Below are 15,366 nucleotides of genomic sequence, written 5' to 3'. Positions count from 1 at the left end.
CTATGATTGGTTAAGATTTGGTCCAGACTGGAACAAAAATCACAGTCCGTGGACGTTTAAATCAAGTCTGGTCTGACCACACCAAATCTGAACCAAACATGGACGTCTATAATTGGTTCGAGGCTGGTCCTGAACGCACATAAAAAAAGACGTCCGGACAGGATTTTTTTTTTAAAGACATCCAAAAGACGTTGGCATCTGTCTGTGCTTATTGGGGTGTAGCCTACAGTGTCAGCCCGCAATGGAATTGTATGAATGTCCATCCATGTGGTTGGCATACCATTTTGTAAACCAGGTAGTTCCATTGGCTTTATTATTCCTGATTTGCAGCGATGCAACTCTCCAACAGCATCCTGGAGAGACGCGCTGGGAATGGACAAGCCAAAACATTTATGCCCCTGCCTTTGACAAAGTAGGCACTGCTTATCACAGGTAGGCATCAGCGCTCATCACAAAACCCATATGCCACTGGTTGAGAGAAATTGTCATTGTTTTGGGGCAGAATTATGTGAGGTTTTATGTGTTGTTGAAGGTGCGTCTTGGTCAGTTTAGCTCGGAAAATGCCGCCCCCGTCAATCTGCCGCAATAGACGGCTGTCTAATCCTGCCTACTGGGCAGGCCGGCCCTGGTCTGAGACTGCCATCATTGAAGTAATTTGTGGTGACGAGGGGCACCAGGGGGGTTGTACAAAATAAAGTCATCAGCGGTGGATCGTCTCTAACCAATCAGAGTATCAAAGCCAATAATGAATTTCAAAACCTCCGTGTTCTGGCTCTGGCCCAACCCATCAGTTTCTGGACCAATCAGACAGCCCTGAATGTGTTCGCATTCAGTGACAGGTCAGAGAGGTACTCAGATCCAGACTCAGTGCGGAGAAGAAATGGAGAATAAACTAACGTCCATAGGCGTGGCATAGAGTTTGGCTGGAGGAAGGAGTCTGGGTAGCCAAGCACGGGGAAATATGCTTTGAATGCCCTGTGGTTCCCCTTAAGGATAGAGGCCTGCACGCATGAGATCAGACGGATAGCTAAACACATCCATATGATAAATGTTTTCTTTTTATGGTGAAATACAGTCAGTTCCAAAATGATTGGCACCGTTCATAAAGTTGTAAATATTACAAATACTGCCCTATATTGTATGCAAAAAAAATAAACGTATTATATTGTGTTAAACTAATACAGTTGTTCAGAGAAAGAGATTTTGTTTAACAAGTAATACAAAAAATCTTAAAGATAGGGTTCAAAATGATTGGCGCCCCTGTTTTCAATACCATTCAATACAATTCAATACCTCACCTTGCGAGGATAACGGCACTGAGCCTTTCTATAAGACATTTTATGAGATTAGAGAACATATAGGGAGGAATCTTAGACCATTCCACAGAATCTTTGCAGATCCTTGATATCCTTTATCTGCGCTTATGGACGGCCCTCTCAATTTGAATGACAGGTTTTCAATAAGGTTAAAGTCCGGAGACTGTTGATTTTATGGTCAATTAACCATTTCTTTGTGGATGTTGATGTGTGCTTGGAGTTATTGTCTTGCTGGAAGATCCACTTGCGGCCAAGTTTCAGCCTCCTGTCAAAGGCAACCAGGCTTTTGGCTAAAATCTCCTGGTACTTGCTAAGGTTCATGATGCTGTTGACCTTAACAAGGGCCCCAGGACCAGTGGAAGCAAAATAGCCCCATAACATCAAAGATCCATCATCTTCTTTTACAGTAGGTACGGAGTTATTTCCTCATATGCCTTCCTCTTTCGAAGCGAAACCCACCTCTGGTGTGCATGACCAAAGAGTTATACTTTCATATAATCTGACCATAGCACTGGTTCCAATCCAAGTGCCAATGACGTTTAGCAAACTCCATGATGACGAATAGTTTTACCTGTCAGCAATGCACCCCTAAAGTAGAGCACGGAGGGCCCCCCCAAAATAATCGCCACCAGTCGACTGGTCCGTTAAAGGGCTATCAAAGGGTTTTATCTGGGTAACTATATGAGTAATTGGAGCAATTTGACACCTGTGTGATGCGTCTAGGTAGGACGTCTGGCCCTGGTTCCAGGGAGCGACAGGAACCAGATGAGAGAGAAAGGGGGGAGCTGGCTAGTTATCCAGGACAATATCCCCACAGCCAGATGAACAGGTGCTGTGTGACATGCGGCAGCATGATAAAAGCCCCCGCACTGTAACACATGCTCTCTCCACCTTTCCTTTCAGCCTGTATGCAACCGGGCCATGTGTTTAGATTCACCTACTGTATGCCATAATACAACCTTGTCTTGACCGGGTCTTTTGAACGTGACATTGTTGTGAAAGGCCTTTGAGGGAGAGATGGGGAAGTATCTGTTAAGAGATGTGGGGTTTGAAGTCCGGCCTAGTTTTTCTAGTTTGGCCACCTCAAATTCTATAACTGATTAGTTGGCTCATTAATTAATATTGGATTGATGAAAATGGTATGTTTCATGTAAAGGATTTGAGATCAACTACCAGCTCTGGTGTCATCCAAGATATGATCTGAAGAGATAGCCATCTGTGTCCTGGGAAATTGTCAAAAGGTCATAGATGTCATGGGCATCCCTTTCACCTTGGCTTGCTTGAGACGGCACACCAAACTGTCCCAGGCTTACTCAAGCCAACAAAAATGTTAACTTTTGTTGCACATAGTATCACTTATTTCCTCATTAAATCCATGAATAACACATAAAAATGAATAACACTTTTTTTGGAACAACATCAAAGTGTTTCAGTCAGATGAACTGTTTCACTATCGTGATTCTCATTTCCACTCAAAACCAAAATCATCAAGACATTGAGATGAAGGTGCATTTTGACGCCGTATGAAAGACAGTGCTGAGAGCTGATAGTGGTGAGTTGAGCAGCACATCAAACAGGTTATTATTGGTTGGCAAAGCTCCACAGCTGTCAGGTGCAGCACCGCAAGAGGACACTGTTTTCTCATTTGGAACATGAAAAAGAAAATGATTTTTTTTCCCCAAACATGAATGAAAACACCGCTCTCATTGGCAAGCTTTCGTTATGGGAACGTGCCTCTACCTGCCATTATGAATGGGTAAAGTAGCGTTTTGTTGCTCAGCTATCTCACCAAGGACAAGTTGAGGTCATAGCCGTCATGGAGATTCAGTATGAGAATACTGTATTTCTTTTTTTTACCCATAAAGAGGGGTTTAAGATGAGTTATTGTTCCCTTTAATCTTATAACACTAGGACATTTTCCTATTGCAATAATGTGGTCTACACCTTTATTGCCTAATTTAGTGCCTTTTAGAGGTTTGATTCACCTTAGTTTTAATCTAGCACTCTCTTGAAATCTCAAAGACAATGTTGATAATTTCTCTCAAAATACACACAATTTCCCCCAATTTCCTGCCCATAGAAAGAGCTTCCTGGAGACTTGTTGTCGTTAGAGGTTCTGTGATTAGCTGGTGACATAGAGGCTGGGAAGGGTTGGTAATTAGAGATAATGACAGGGAGTGTAAAGATGTTTGTTGTCCACCACCCAAAAGGGGCCTTTCCTCAAGTCCCTGCCGATTTGGAGGAAGCCAAAACAAGCCCTGCTAATTGCCGTCGCTCACTGACTTTGTAAGCACAAAGACAGCAGGAAATGTGTTAAATATAAATAAAAGGAAGCACAAGGTACCTGCTTCTGTTCAACAGACCTAATGTTGCAGATGAAAGTACACAGATGGCATAGCTACAACAGCACTAAGGCATCGCTCTGTGTCAGGAATAGTTTCCCCATAAATAACACTTTATAGATACTACATAAAATAGAATATAAAACATTAGGAATATCTGTGGACTTACATGCAGCCCTGGGAGAAGCCAAGGTTGTGAGTAAATAACAAGTGGGCGGGGGGATATCTTTACCTCACTCAGTCTGCAGCATTCCTCCATATACTCCTCCAGGCTGTCACTCGTCGTGCCTTTCCTCAGAGGCCGCTGCTCAAAGTCAACCCCTGTCATATCGTCACAGGCCCCTGTAGAGCACTGTCTCCTGGGCTTTGTGCTTGCTGAGTTGACCCCCTCAGTTACAGCCTTGTTCTCACCCAGCTGCTCTGAACCCCCTTTATCGTCCTCAGTGGGGTCCCTCAAGGCTGTGTGCTGGGCCCTCTCCATGTCTATGTCCTTCTCAGTTATATGAAGGTCTACCCTCTCAACTTCTGTGTTGAGTTCAGCCCCCGACTCCACCATATCACACTCCTGCACAGCACTGTCTGCAGTCATACATGGTGTGTCTCTCATATCCTCTGTTTGTTTGGTGTCAGAGCACTGGTCAAACGTGAGGAGTGGATCTGGGGTAGGGACAGGAGTGTTGAGGTTACAGGAGTCATAGGAGGGTTCCCGGCTGTGGACCACAAAGCTCTGCTCCGAGCCGGTGGGTGTGGAGGAAGAGTTGGTTCCACTGGGCAGTTCCACCCCAGAGTCCTCTGACTCAAACTTGTACAGCCTGGAAAGCTGAGAGTTTGAGAAAATGTTTGACAGGTAGTCTGAGCTTGACTCCATCAGGGACTGTCCAGGCATGTTATCCAAGTCAGCATTCCCCTCCAAGCCTTTGACAGGCTCTGAGATGTCCTGCTCAGAAACTGACATGGCGATAGTGGATGAAGAATCAACAGCGTTGTTGAGGAGCTTCTCATGGAAGTTGTTGAAGAGCTTCATCTTGGTCAGGATAACCTCATTTTCCAGCACATTGTCCCCCTTTCCTGTGAATAATGAGAAGCACAATTAGTAAAACAGCCTTTTTTGTGCATTACCAGAGTTGCCTATTTCGAATGTTCCCACAAGTCACTTGAATTTCACTCAGTTATCCCCAATGAAATGAAATAAAATGGTAAATAAATACTTGAGTGAATGCCAGTTTTCAAGTGTTGCATAGCAGTACCCTAAGGGCTCCGAAAATACCATTATGTCAGAATGCTAACTCTTTCAAAGTTAACTCTTTCAGATTACATTTTTTTACTTTTATTGACAGACTATAGAATATAGAATATCTGTGAACATCCTGAACACCTAATTACAATATCTCTTTCCTAGGGAGAGTGGATGTCAAAGAGTACAATGTAAGACACAGAAGTTGAGAGGGTAGACTCAAGCATTTGAAAAAATCTCTCTTCTTGTGTAAGCGGGATGATGGTGTTTTTATTCCAAAAGACTCACAGTTGCATGTCCAATTCCTGTGACCATGAATGACACAGATGTACTGTCAAAACATAGACCCAAGAGGTTTTTGAGGATCTTTCTGTGAAACCTGAGGACTGGTTTTATACCATCCAGCATTCTTCAACTCGGAGGTACACAGATACCCTAGGGCACATTATTTGTCAGTGCCACACACTGGGCTGTCCAGCTTTGATCTTAAGGTCCAGTTAATACCATTATGGGGCACTCGTATGTGACATCTCCGCTTTCTCGCCACGTGCAATCTGATACTCATCGCTGTCAATCAAACATTCTCTTTTTCACTTACCTTGAATTCCAGAACAACAAACGTACATACCACCATATCCTTGAGCAGCGAAGAGGTTTTAATTAAATATTAGTATTACTCAATTAAAAAGGTTTAGTCCTGTGCTGCAAATCTAACCCATAAACCTTTCTGGTGTAACATAATAGTAGATTGTTAGATCAAACTTCAACAATAAAGAAGGTTTGGGGAATACCCACTGTATAAATTGAATATCTGGCCCATGGAAATTTGAGATTAAAAAGTTGTAAATCCAGTGATTTCATTCACTTTAGAGGGAACTTTATTAAGGGGGTTGGAGGACACGTTTGTGAAAACTAAAAGACTAGTAAAACTAAAGTATTTTGAGTATCAATATAAGTTGAATCCCAGTACCACTCACAGAAACAAAACAAAACGTTCTAACATGATGCCTACTTAAGGAGTTGTGGCGGGCCATTTAAGTATAAACACTAATAGGGTAATTGCATCTCTGATTGTTAGGAAATGAGGCAGGCGGACATTGTGATTGGAGGGGAAGAGACATGGGTAGGATGATAAATAATGAAATTCACAGGAGCTCAGGCTGCGTTATATACCCGAAACCTATTTGGCAGGAAACGAGTCATTGAGCTGAGCTGAGTACACAAAACTGATTGGAAGTAGGTGTAACCACCACGATTTATTAAAACATCAACTGCCAAACTATTTGGAGACGGTGACGTGTCAGATATAAAAGCAGTCAGTCAATTACATTGTAATAAATCATGACAGTGATACGGTTTCCCTCCTTTTGAAGTTAAATGAATGAGTTATTGCTTTATTTAATGATTTTAGTATGGAATTAAGTTTGACTTTCAGAGGGGTATATGAGCTGGAGATACCTCTACCATGTTTGTTTGCAGCTTTTTCTCACAAAACCCATAGTTTTTTTTATTTCACACTGAATAACATCCACAAAAATCAAAACGCACCCATGTTTTTCATGAGAAAAAAAATCTGTTGATAATATTGATAATAGTGATAATATTGTTTTGGGAATGGATAGTGGCTCTGCCAAAACAATGATAGGACCAAATAAGATTGAAATGCTATCAGACTTGGTTCTGGCTCAGGTCTCTTCCCATTCAAAATGTCTGTGTTTTCCCAGTTATTTTACATGTACCGATATTGGCCAAAGCTAGTGAATCAAGGTATTGTGGAATAGTTATGTGGGGTTTTCCAGATCACAAAGTTAGCCTCTTGAAAAGATTCATAAATGATACTTTTGCTCAGTGCTGTCAAGGTGGGCATTAACTTTAACATTAGTATCAGAAGACAATACTTGCATATACAGTAAAGCGTAGCCTACATGTGTCGTCTCATTCGAATCCCCAGTTTTATGTGTTCATAATTGTATGTGTTGCACATGCGTCATTTTGGTATGTCTCACTTGATAAGAATGAGATGTGTATTTTCTTCATGCCACTCCCATAGTGCTAATGTTACATATGGAAAGAATTGCACTAGCTCAACTCAAGACATCGTATTCCCAAAACAAATTCTTGCAGAGGAGGCAAGGAAATGTATTTCCTGGTTCCTTCAAATGGCGGGAAAATGTAGCACATTACTTTTTCCACCGTGGTCAGAGAAAAAGTACAACTACTTAGACAATGTTCAGGCCCTATTGTGCCCAAGATGACCAAACAACATCAGATAAAAGACTAGTATCAGTGTGGGTTATTTCTGATGTAAGTCATTCTTGAACATGTCCCTGGAGTATACAGCCTTTGATCCAGCATGTACACTAAGTCCCAAACCAAGCTCATACAGGATCATATGGTGCTTCCCTGAATAAAATAAATAAAATAATAACACATTTAAAAACACACTGAAAGACACATTTAACCAAGCCCTGGCACTCCCAGAGGAACACACAGCATGGACACTCCTGAACCCTCAGCAGTCCAATCAGAAGTATGTAAATGGTTGTCTAGGATGGTCCTCAAGGTATGACTGTACTGTAAAACAACTAAGAAATATCACATGCATACCCGTTTACAGCAGCTCCCTAAGCCTTGATACGGCTGTGGTCCCTTGGGGAGATACGAGAGACTGCAGTCCATGTGTAACTCTCCAGCAGCACAGCCCTGACTATCTCTTAATTGGCTTTATCAAGTCAGTCTACAGTCAGTCGTGTTATCAACAGGAGTGTAATGGGAACTGGTGTATCTCACACAGTGGTAACAGATAAGAAGAGTAGATAGTTAAAGAGCAACACTAATGATCTCCTGCATAACAACTACTGTACTGCACTTCATCTTATATACTCTCAGAAAAAAAGGTGCTGTCTAGAACCTTAAAGAGTTCTCCGGCTGTCCCAGTAGGAGAATCCTTTGAAGAACCCTTTTTGGTTCCAGGTAGAACCCTCTTGAGTTCCATGTAACGTGGAACCCAAAAGAGTTCTACCTGAAACCAAAAAGTGTTTTCCTATGGGGACAGCCGAAGAACCCTTTCGGAACCCTTTTTTCTAAGAGTGTAGACAGACATACTGCACAATATGTAGGCTGTTGTATTTTGGGTTGAAAGTTACAACATTTTTGTATTTACTATACTGTAAACTAAAGCTCCCCAACTGTCCCCCAAAGAATAACTCATCCGAGCTTGCTTTAACATGCAATAAAATGGTAAACTACATTGCCTTAATGTTTAGCAGCTAATGTATTACTCCCACAAGCAGTCATTTACTCTATACTTAAAAGTTCCCTGACCTCCTAGGTGGGTCGTTCCACGAAATATGTGCCTTTTGCGTCCTTTTGACATTTTATGTAGAAATTGTGCACAAATATTACATTTTAAAAGCATGTTATATTAAATGAAGTGCCCTTTTAATATAGACATTTACATTACATTTAAGTCATTTAGCAGACGCTCTTATCCAGAGCGACTTACAAATTGGAAAGTTCATACATATTCATCCTGGTGCCCCCGTGGGGAATGAACCCACAACCCTGGCGTTGCAAGCGCCATGCTCTACCAACTGAGCCACACGGGACCGCATAGACCACATGGAAAATTCAATAAATCAGATTTAGAATATGAATAAAGACTTGCTAAAGTGCCAAAATTCTGCATTTTGATATGTCCCTCTGTACATCCTACTGTATGTGAATTCTAGGAGGATTTCAACCCACTTAACCCCAACATTTCTCCATGTTTTCACCACCATTGTAAAGCCCTAGGTATTTTGTTGTTAGTTAAAGCAGGTGAGCTGGTTCTACTCTTTTTGGCCATTTTCTGGTATTTTGTCGAGCATATCACATTAACCCTGTTACCAATAGATAGACAGGCTCGAAATGTTTTTGTGAAGTTTGCATTCAATTGCCTCTCCCTGTTGCACACAAAAAGCTTCCATTCTCCCTGTCACAAGGGGATTTATGGCTGATTTAAGATAAAGTCGTCAACCCCATGACATTGTTTGGCACTGGGAAGATGGGAAAACTAATTGTTTTATTAAGTGAACATGTGCTCTTTATGATAGTATATTAAAAGTAGGTGAAATAAAACCTCAAAAGGCACCTAATTGGTGGAACAACCCAGGTATTGATATCCACTCGTCTTTAAAGCAGTGTTGGGCTTGTAATTGAGCACAGGGGTTTGCTGAAGAAGGGACATGTTCGCTGTTGGCCATGAGGAGAAAACAATCTACATCCAAATCCCCCTGGATTTTCAATTAACCACCGAGAGACCTGGCTCTCTGTTCAGAGAGATCAAACAGCACCTCACCCAGCTCCAGGCAGCTTGGAATGTGAATAATGCAATATATTGTAAGTAATCAGGAGTATGAATATAGTGGAGTTATGTGTTTTGTAAAATACAAACAAGATACAGTTGTGTAGAGACCCTATTTTCCATTCCGTTTTCTTCCATAACCTCGACCACAAACTCTTTATTCAAGAACTTATCTTTCAGAAGAAGTATTGGAATGACTGAGTTGGAGAAGTTTACCAGGTTTTGGTCAACTGGTTTTGGCTATAGGTTTTCACTCAATAGCCAACCGAAGTGGTAGTGTAGTGGTTAAGAGCGATGGGCCAGTAACGGAAAGGTTGCTGGGCTGAATCCCTGAGCCGACTAGGTGAAAAATATGTTGACGTGCCGTTAAGCAAGGCACTTAACCCAAATTGCTCCTGTAAGTCACTCTGGATAAGGGCGTCTGATAAATGACTAAAATGTAACGTCAAACATGCAAATGTTGCTATGTTTCAGGTTGCCGACACAGAATAAGCTTAGAGTAAACCAGTTGTGAAGTCCCTTTATCCAAGCCATCTTTTCTCAATCAACAACATTAAGAGAAAACGGATCTATTTTTCTGTGACTGAACACACCAGGAATTTATATTCAAAACCAAGAATGTGGAAATTAATAAATGCTGGAGATGAATAAAAAACATTCTGTAATGGATTAAAGTTAATAGAGACATTTGTTCCAGAAATGAGAATAACAACAATCTTTCTTTGTGAGAATAAACGTTTTGATATTTTCTGCTCTGTCTATGCTGTCTTATCGTAACATTTTTATAAATGCAGTAATTTCCAGTTCCTCTGAATTAGCAGCAGACAAAAACATGGGACCAGAGTGACTTTAATTACACACTGAAGTCACCTTGCTTATTCAACCATGTAATTCTACTTCTGCCATTGTGACACAATCTGCTTGGTTTGATCCCACAAATCACCAGGTCTTACACCCAAGCAGGTGTCATCAGGTGTCATCATAGAAAAGACAAAACAGATCTGAAATCCTACACTGTAATTGAACAGGCTCAGTGGAGTCAGCCCATTTCCAGCAAGGCTGAGTAACCCCACACATGTAATTAGGCTACACACTGTCCGCCCCGCTAGACTCGTATTTAGCCTCCTTTCTGTCAGAAATGACAGAGTCAGACATTTCGCCGCAACATTAATTTAACATCCCAGACGTCTAGTATAATATTGTCGTTCAGGTTGGCCAACCAAAAAAAGTCATTTGAAAATCAACTTCACAATGATCTCACTAAAGGAGAGTTTCGATAAAGCAGATGGATTGCCCTGCTGCCCTCCCAAATGCCTGGAGCCTCCACTCTGCTGTGAGAACAAAGGTTGAAGCTCCTGGGTGGCTGTCACTCCCTCACAGAGGGAAAACACATCCAGCCAGAACCAGTGTGTTGCCAGAGGCTGGTGGGATCGGGAGTGGCTAAAATATGTGCTGTAAGGAGAGGTGACATCCGTCCCTCTCATCTGCGGTGTGGGTGTGCGTGTGTGATTGTCTCCTCCATTATATATCGCGGCTCCTCCCTGAGGTGTGTTGACCTGTGTACGTGCAGACTCAACATTCCACTACTGCTCTCTCCCTCAAGGGTAGAAGCTGGAATCCCAACAAACAGATGATTTGTTACTAGAGCATGACAGATTGTTGTTAGGCTGAGCATGTACATTTGAACTGAAAGTCTCCCATTGCTTCAACAAGGCCAAGAAGAGCTACAACTGAAGTTGTTTTCCACTCACTGAAAAGTGCGTATTCCTCAATAACTTTATCTACCCAAGCAAGTGTGCTCTTCCTAATGGAAGGGCAAGGCACATTAGCTCCCCACTGGCAACACACTGGTTGAATCAACGTTTTATCCACCACATTTCAATGAAATTATGTTAAACCAACGTGGAATAGACGTTGAATTCACCCAGTGGGTCAGGCTCTGGGCAATGGCATGTGCTGGGCTAAACTGTTCATTCAGTAAGTTCCTTGGATTCTAAGTGGAAAGGTCATAAACAGGCTGTGACAAGCCTGCAATTTTTACAGCCGGGGGGTTTAGCAGAATGTCCATTCTCTGTTAGCACTTTGGGTGGTCACAAGCCTGCTGGTAGACCTTCATGCCCGCTACTTTTAGTCACTATCATCATTTTTTGTTGTTGTTGCAAGTTTCACCCTTAAGTTGTTTATGAAGTAATGGTAACTGGAGGTGAATCCTCAAGAGCCACATTTATAATTCTAGGACAACACAATTATAATTCAATTGACCCATAGAAAACAACATTTTCCAACATAATTTCCACTGCAGTTCAGGTGACAGGACATATGGTTTCTATCTGATGAGGTGTGAAATACCGCCACACAACTTCCATCTCACTCCTTCCCCCCCATCTCTTGCCCATCCTATACCCAAGGAAACCAACCAGGTCTCTTCTCAGCTGCATGTCTCTCAACACACAGGCCTGGTATCTTTTCTCCCTTTCCACCTCTTCCTTGGACGTGGCGTCGACCCTGAGGAGGGATCCCAGACTCCCTTTATCAACGTGAGCTAGGAGTTAGCAGGGGCCCCGCTCCCCACTCCCCACTATCGGACGCCCTTAGGATAAGACAAGAATGTGCAGGAGCGCTAACGCAAGTAAAGTTTCCTTGGGGCCAGTTCCCTCCGACAGGAGGTCTGGAGTTTGAACACTCCCACAATCCCCCTCACCAACCAACCCAGTTTACCTCTTAATTGAACGCAAATCAACATGAATATGTTTTAATAGGTAATTCCCAATTTTGTTGGAGGAATGAATCCTATATTGACACAGCCATTGGCTTTTTAACCTCTTGAAAAAGAAAAGGATGACTTTGCTGACCATCCATCCTCAAAAGTAATCCACGGAATGCAGATTTTTATGACAGATAACCCTATGAAATGGCAATTAATCCAACCACTAACAGGCATAGGCGTGTTGTCATTATTGTGATCATCATTAATTATTGTGGCAGGATCACACTGGAGAAAATAGGGCATCAAGACACAGTTCACACATATTTGAAGAAAATGTGTAGAGTACTCTGTCACTCCCTTCAGGTGCTCAAATTCCTCCGGATCTGAATCATTCCTGTCACCCTTTCCAAACAGGATGATTCCATATAGCAGTGAATTCCACTAAGTGCCGTTCTGCCTGTTTCTGAGTCAGAGTGATGAATATGGGGAGAGGAAGAAGGGACACTTGATTTGTGGAATGCTACAATGTAAAAAAAAAAGTCAAACATTACTAAGTATTTGCTCAGGGAAACTATGCACAAAGATAGAGCCAAGGACGTTTTCTCATTGTTAGCTCCTTTTTCCCGAGAAGAATTACAATGTCATTGTAATTCACAATCAGTTTTTGAGACAATCCTCTTGCTGTGAACTAAAACAGCGATCAAATGACAACAATAGGACATCACGAGAATAGACCAATAAATGCCTTGTCTTGATGTACTGTTCACAATGTGAGCGTTATCTTTACAATGGGCCTTTTCTTCCAACCCCAGGATCATGACAAACAATGTGATTCCTGCCAAGGAGGGTCTAAGCTCTTTCACATCTACAACAATGCTGGGAATTTTCTGTCTCAGGACAAAACAAATTGAGGATCTGGGGGGAACAATCCTTCCCAACAGGTGTGGAGGACATACTGTACATAAACTGAGATCGTTATCTGATAAAGGCGGATTCTTGGAATGCAGAGCAATGAGGAGTGGAAGAAGAATGAGGAGTTACACTGTATCACAAGGGCTCCATAGATTATGTGACAATCAACACGTCCTAAAAACAACATCACTTTGTTTTTGTGTCAGGATATTTGATACTTTTTCTTCCTGAAACACGCAACATAAAGCTTTTAGTCTGCTGATTACCATATGTAATGTAATATAATATTCTCCAGACACGAGGATAAGGGTTGAACGTGTTTCACAGTCCTGTTTAGAACAGATCCACAGCACAGACTTTTAATGTCCCTTTTCCGTTAGGTTTTGTTATTTCATGACACTGCTCAGTCTTGAAGAGTCAACCTACTTGTTCGTGGCATGTCTGTACAAGATGCCTCGCTTTAGCTTGGGGCGTATATAACAAACAGATGGTACACAAATTAGGATTTCAAAAAAAAATGTCACTCCCCAATGGTAGCAATTACATTTATTGACATTGGAAAGCAAAAGTAATTGTTTTGTCTGGGCTTCAAAATAGAATGCTAGGCTATGTAATAAAAGAGCATACTGTTGCTTATTCTAATCAAGAGACCATTTATACTGTATCAAGTCCAGTTCTCTTCAGTCAATAAAGTTCTGAATTTAGCACCTGCAGATTCACAGCAAAGAAAATGTGTTGTCTTGCCCTTGCAGCCTTTTAAGTCTACCACAAAATGCATCCTTAGTCCTTAATACAACTACCAAAGAGGTAACACGACCCCTTTACTCTCCTCTGTTTACTGAGAAAAGTCCATGTGGATGTGAGTCAATATATGTTTGCTTTTGGATATGAGGAGTTGTTCATGTGATGAGACAATTAGTCTCCTAAAATCCAGACACCATAAAAGCCCACTGCTGTTAACTAAAGACACCCTCTACCTTCAGCCTGAAATTACACCTCTGTCTCCAACCACAAAAACACATCCAGCAGACACTCAAATTACAATTTGTGCTGGCAAATCCAGCTGCTACAGACAGCTGGTAGGATGAGACATCGTAATGGCATAAGAGATAGAGACAGGTTACATGAAGTGTACTATACCTTTCCTCCAGGGGGTCAGAATGGCAAAGGACTTCTGCCAGCTGAATACCATGCTGGCTTTAGTCCTCCTCTGGCTCATGAATGGAATTCCAGAGGTTCAGAAACTGTAGAAAAAGTTAGTAAAATACTCCCTCCTCCTCAGCCTAAAAAACAGCAGTCAAGCACTCCTCATCCCGTCTTGTTATTTGTCTTATTTTCTGCTTTCTGCTTACTCCAGCTCCTCTGAGGCTCTCAATGTAAACTTCAGTGTTCAGTTCTGTGGTTGGCATCTGTTGTCACAGGTCACAGAGCTGAGGCTGTTCCCTGTTTGGGTCATGTTGCCTGACTGCTGCCTACCTGTCTGCCAGTCTGTCTGGTAGCCTGCCTGTCTGTGGCGTGTTGCGTCTGTATGTGTCAGTGAGCTTCACTCCTCCATCAGAGGAGAGAGAGGGGCCGGCCTCAACCGACAACACGCACAGAGTCACTGGGAGGAGTGGCAGCCAGCCAGTGGGAGGAGGGAGGGAGGGAAGAGAGGGAGGAGGGAGAGAAGAGAGGGAGGAGGGGGGAAGAAAGAGAGGAGGAGGGAAGAAAGGGAGGAGAGAGGGAAGAGAGAGAGGAGGGGGAGGATGGGAAAAGACTAGGGAGAAGCCAGGGACTCATATAAAATAATAACAGATGGATAGGAGAGAGATAAAGGTAGAGGGGATCGATTGGCAGATAAAGTATTATTCACTGAAATATATAGAAGGATGGAAATGTTCTTAAATGTCCAATGCAGCCATTTTTATCTCAATATCAAATAATATCTGGGTAACAATTAAGTAACTTACTGTGATTGTTTTCAATTAAAATGGTCACCACTTTGTCATAGGAAAAGTGAAGAGGGGGGGATCTGCATCATGTGTCAATTATGCTATCATAAAACAGATCTGTTTCACTTTTGTTTCTCAGTATAGAGACAGAATGGAGAATGTGCGTTTCTGTCTTTCATTATTGACTCACATGGTCCAGGAAATACCAAAGCAAATGAATATGGATTGGATGATCCAGTCTGCCTCACAGTAGAGTTCCTAATCTACTTTGACAGCAAAATAATATCTGCTGAAAGATTCTTCATTTTATCCCACTAGCTAAGTTTCCATCCAATTGGTGACAGACTTGTTGCGGATAAAAGGCTGTGCGTGATGACATAGTGCAGATAAAAGTACCTTTTGCGGTTAAATTCCCATGTACCGAATAAACAATACAAGTTAAATGGGTTTCCATCACATTTTCAACTTTACTGATGGTTTTCTCACAAAAATGTTTTGCATTATATAGAGAGTGTGCCCACTCTGGTCGAGCCAACAGCTCGCAGATACAGTGCAGATATAGCCTACATGATGAGGTTA

The 15,366-nt window shown here is 42.0% G+C and overlaps 1 protein-coding gene across 1 annotated transcript in view; it reads right to left on the bottom strand.

Moving 5' to 3' along the window:
• Positions 1–14,452, bottom strand: part of LOC139562081 (uncharacterized) — a 30,732-nt gene extending 16,280 nt beyond the window's left edge. Inside the window, exons 1-2 of the mRNA XM_071379401.1 lie at positions 13,997–14,452; positions 3,891–4,726 (exon numbers count right to left, since the gene is read on the bottom strand). Of these exons, the coding sequence (XP_071235502.1) occupies positions 3,891–4,726; positions 13,997–14,075 (915 nt within the window). The 5' untranslated portion in view covers positions 14,076–14,452. The remainder of the gene's footprint in view (positions 1–3,890; positions 4,727–13,996) is intronic.
• Between the last annotated feature and the right edge of the window lie 914 nt (positions 14,453–15,366).

The sequence above is a fragment of the Salvelinus alpinus genome, chromosome 32 (genome assembly GCF_045679555.1).
Source record: "Salvelinus alpinus chromosome 32, SLU_Salpinus.1, whole genome shotgun sequence".
NCBI lineage: Eukaryota > Metazoa > Chordata > Actinopteri > Salmoniformes > Salmonidae > Salvelinus > Salvelinus alpinus.
The sequence above is the reverse complement of the archived record's forward strand: the minus strand, read 5'-3'. Positions and strand labels throughout refer to the sequence as shown.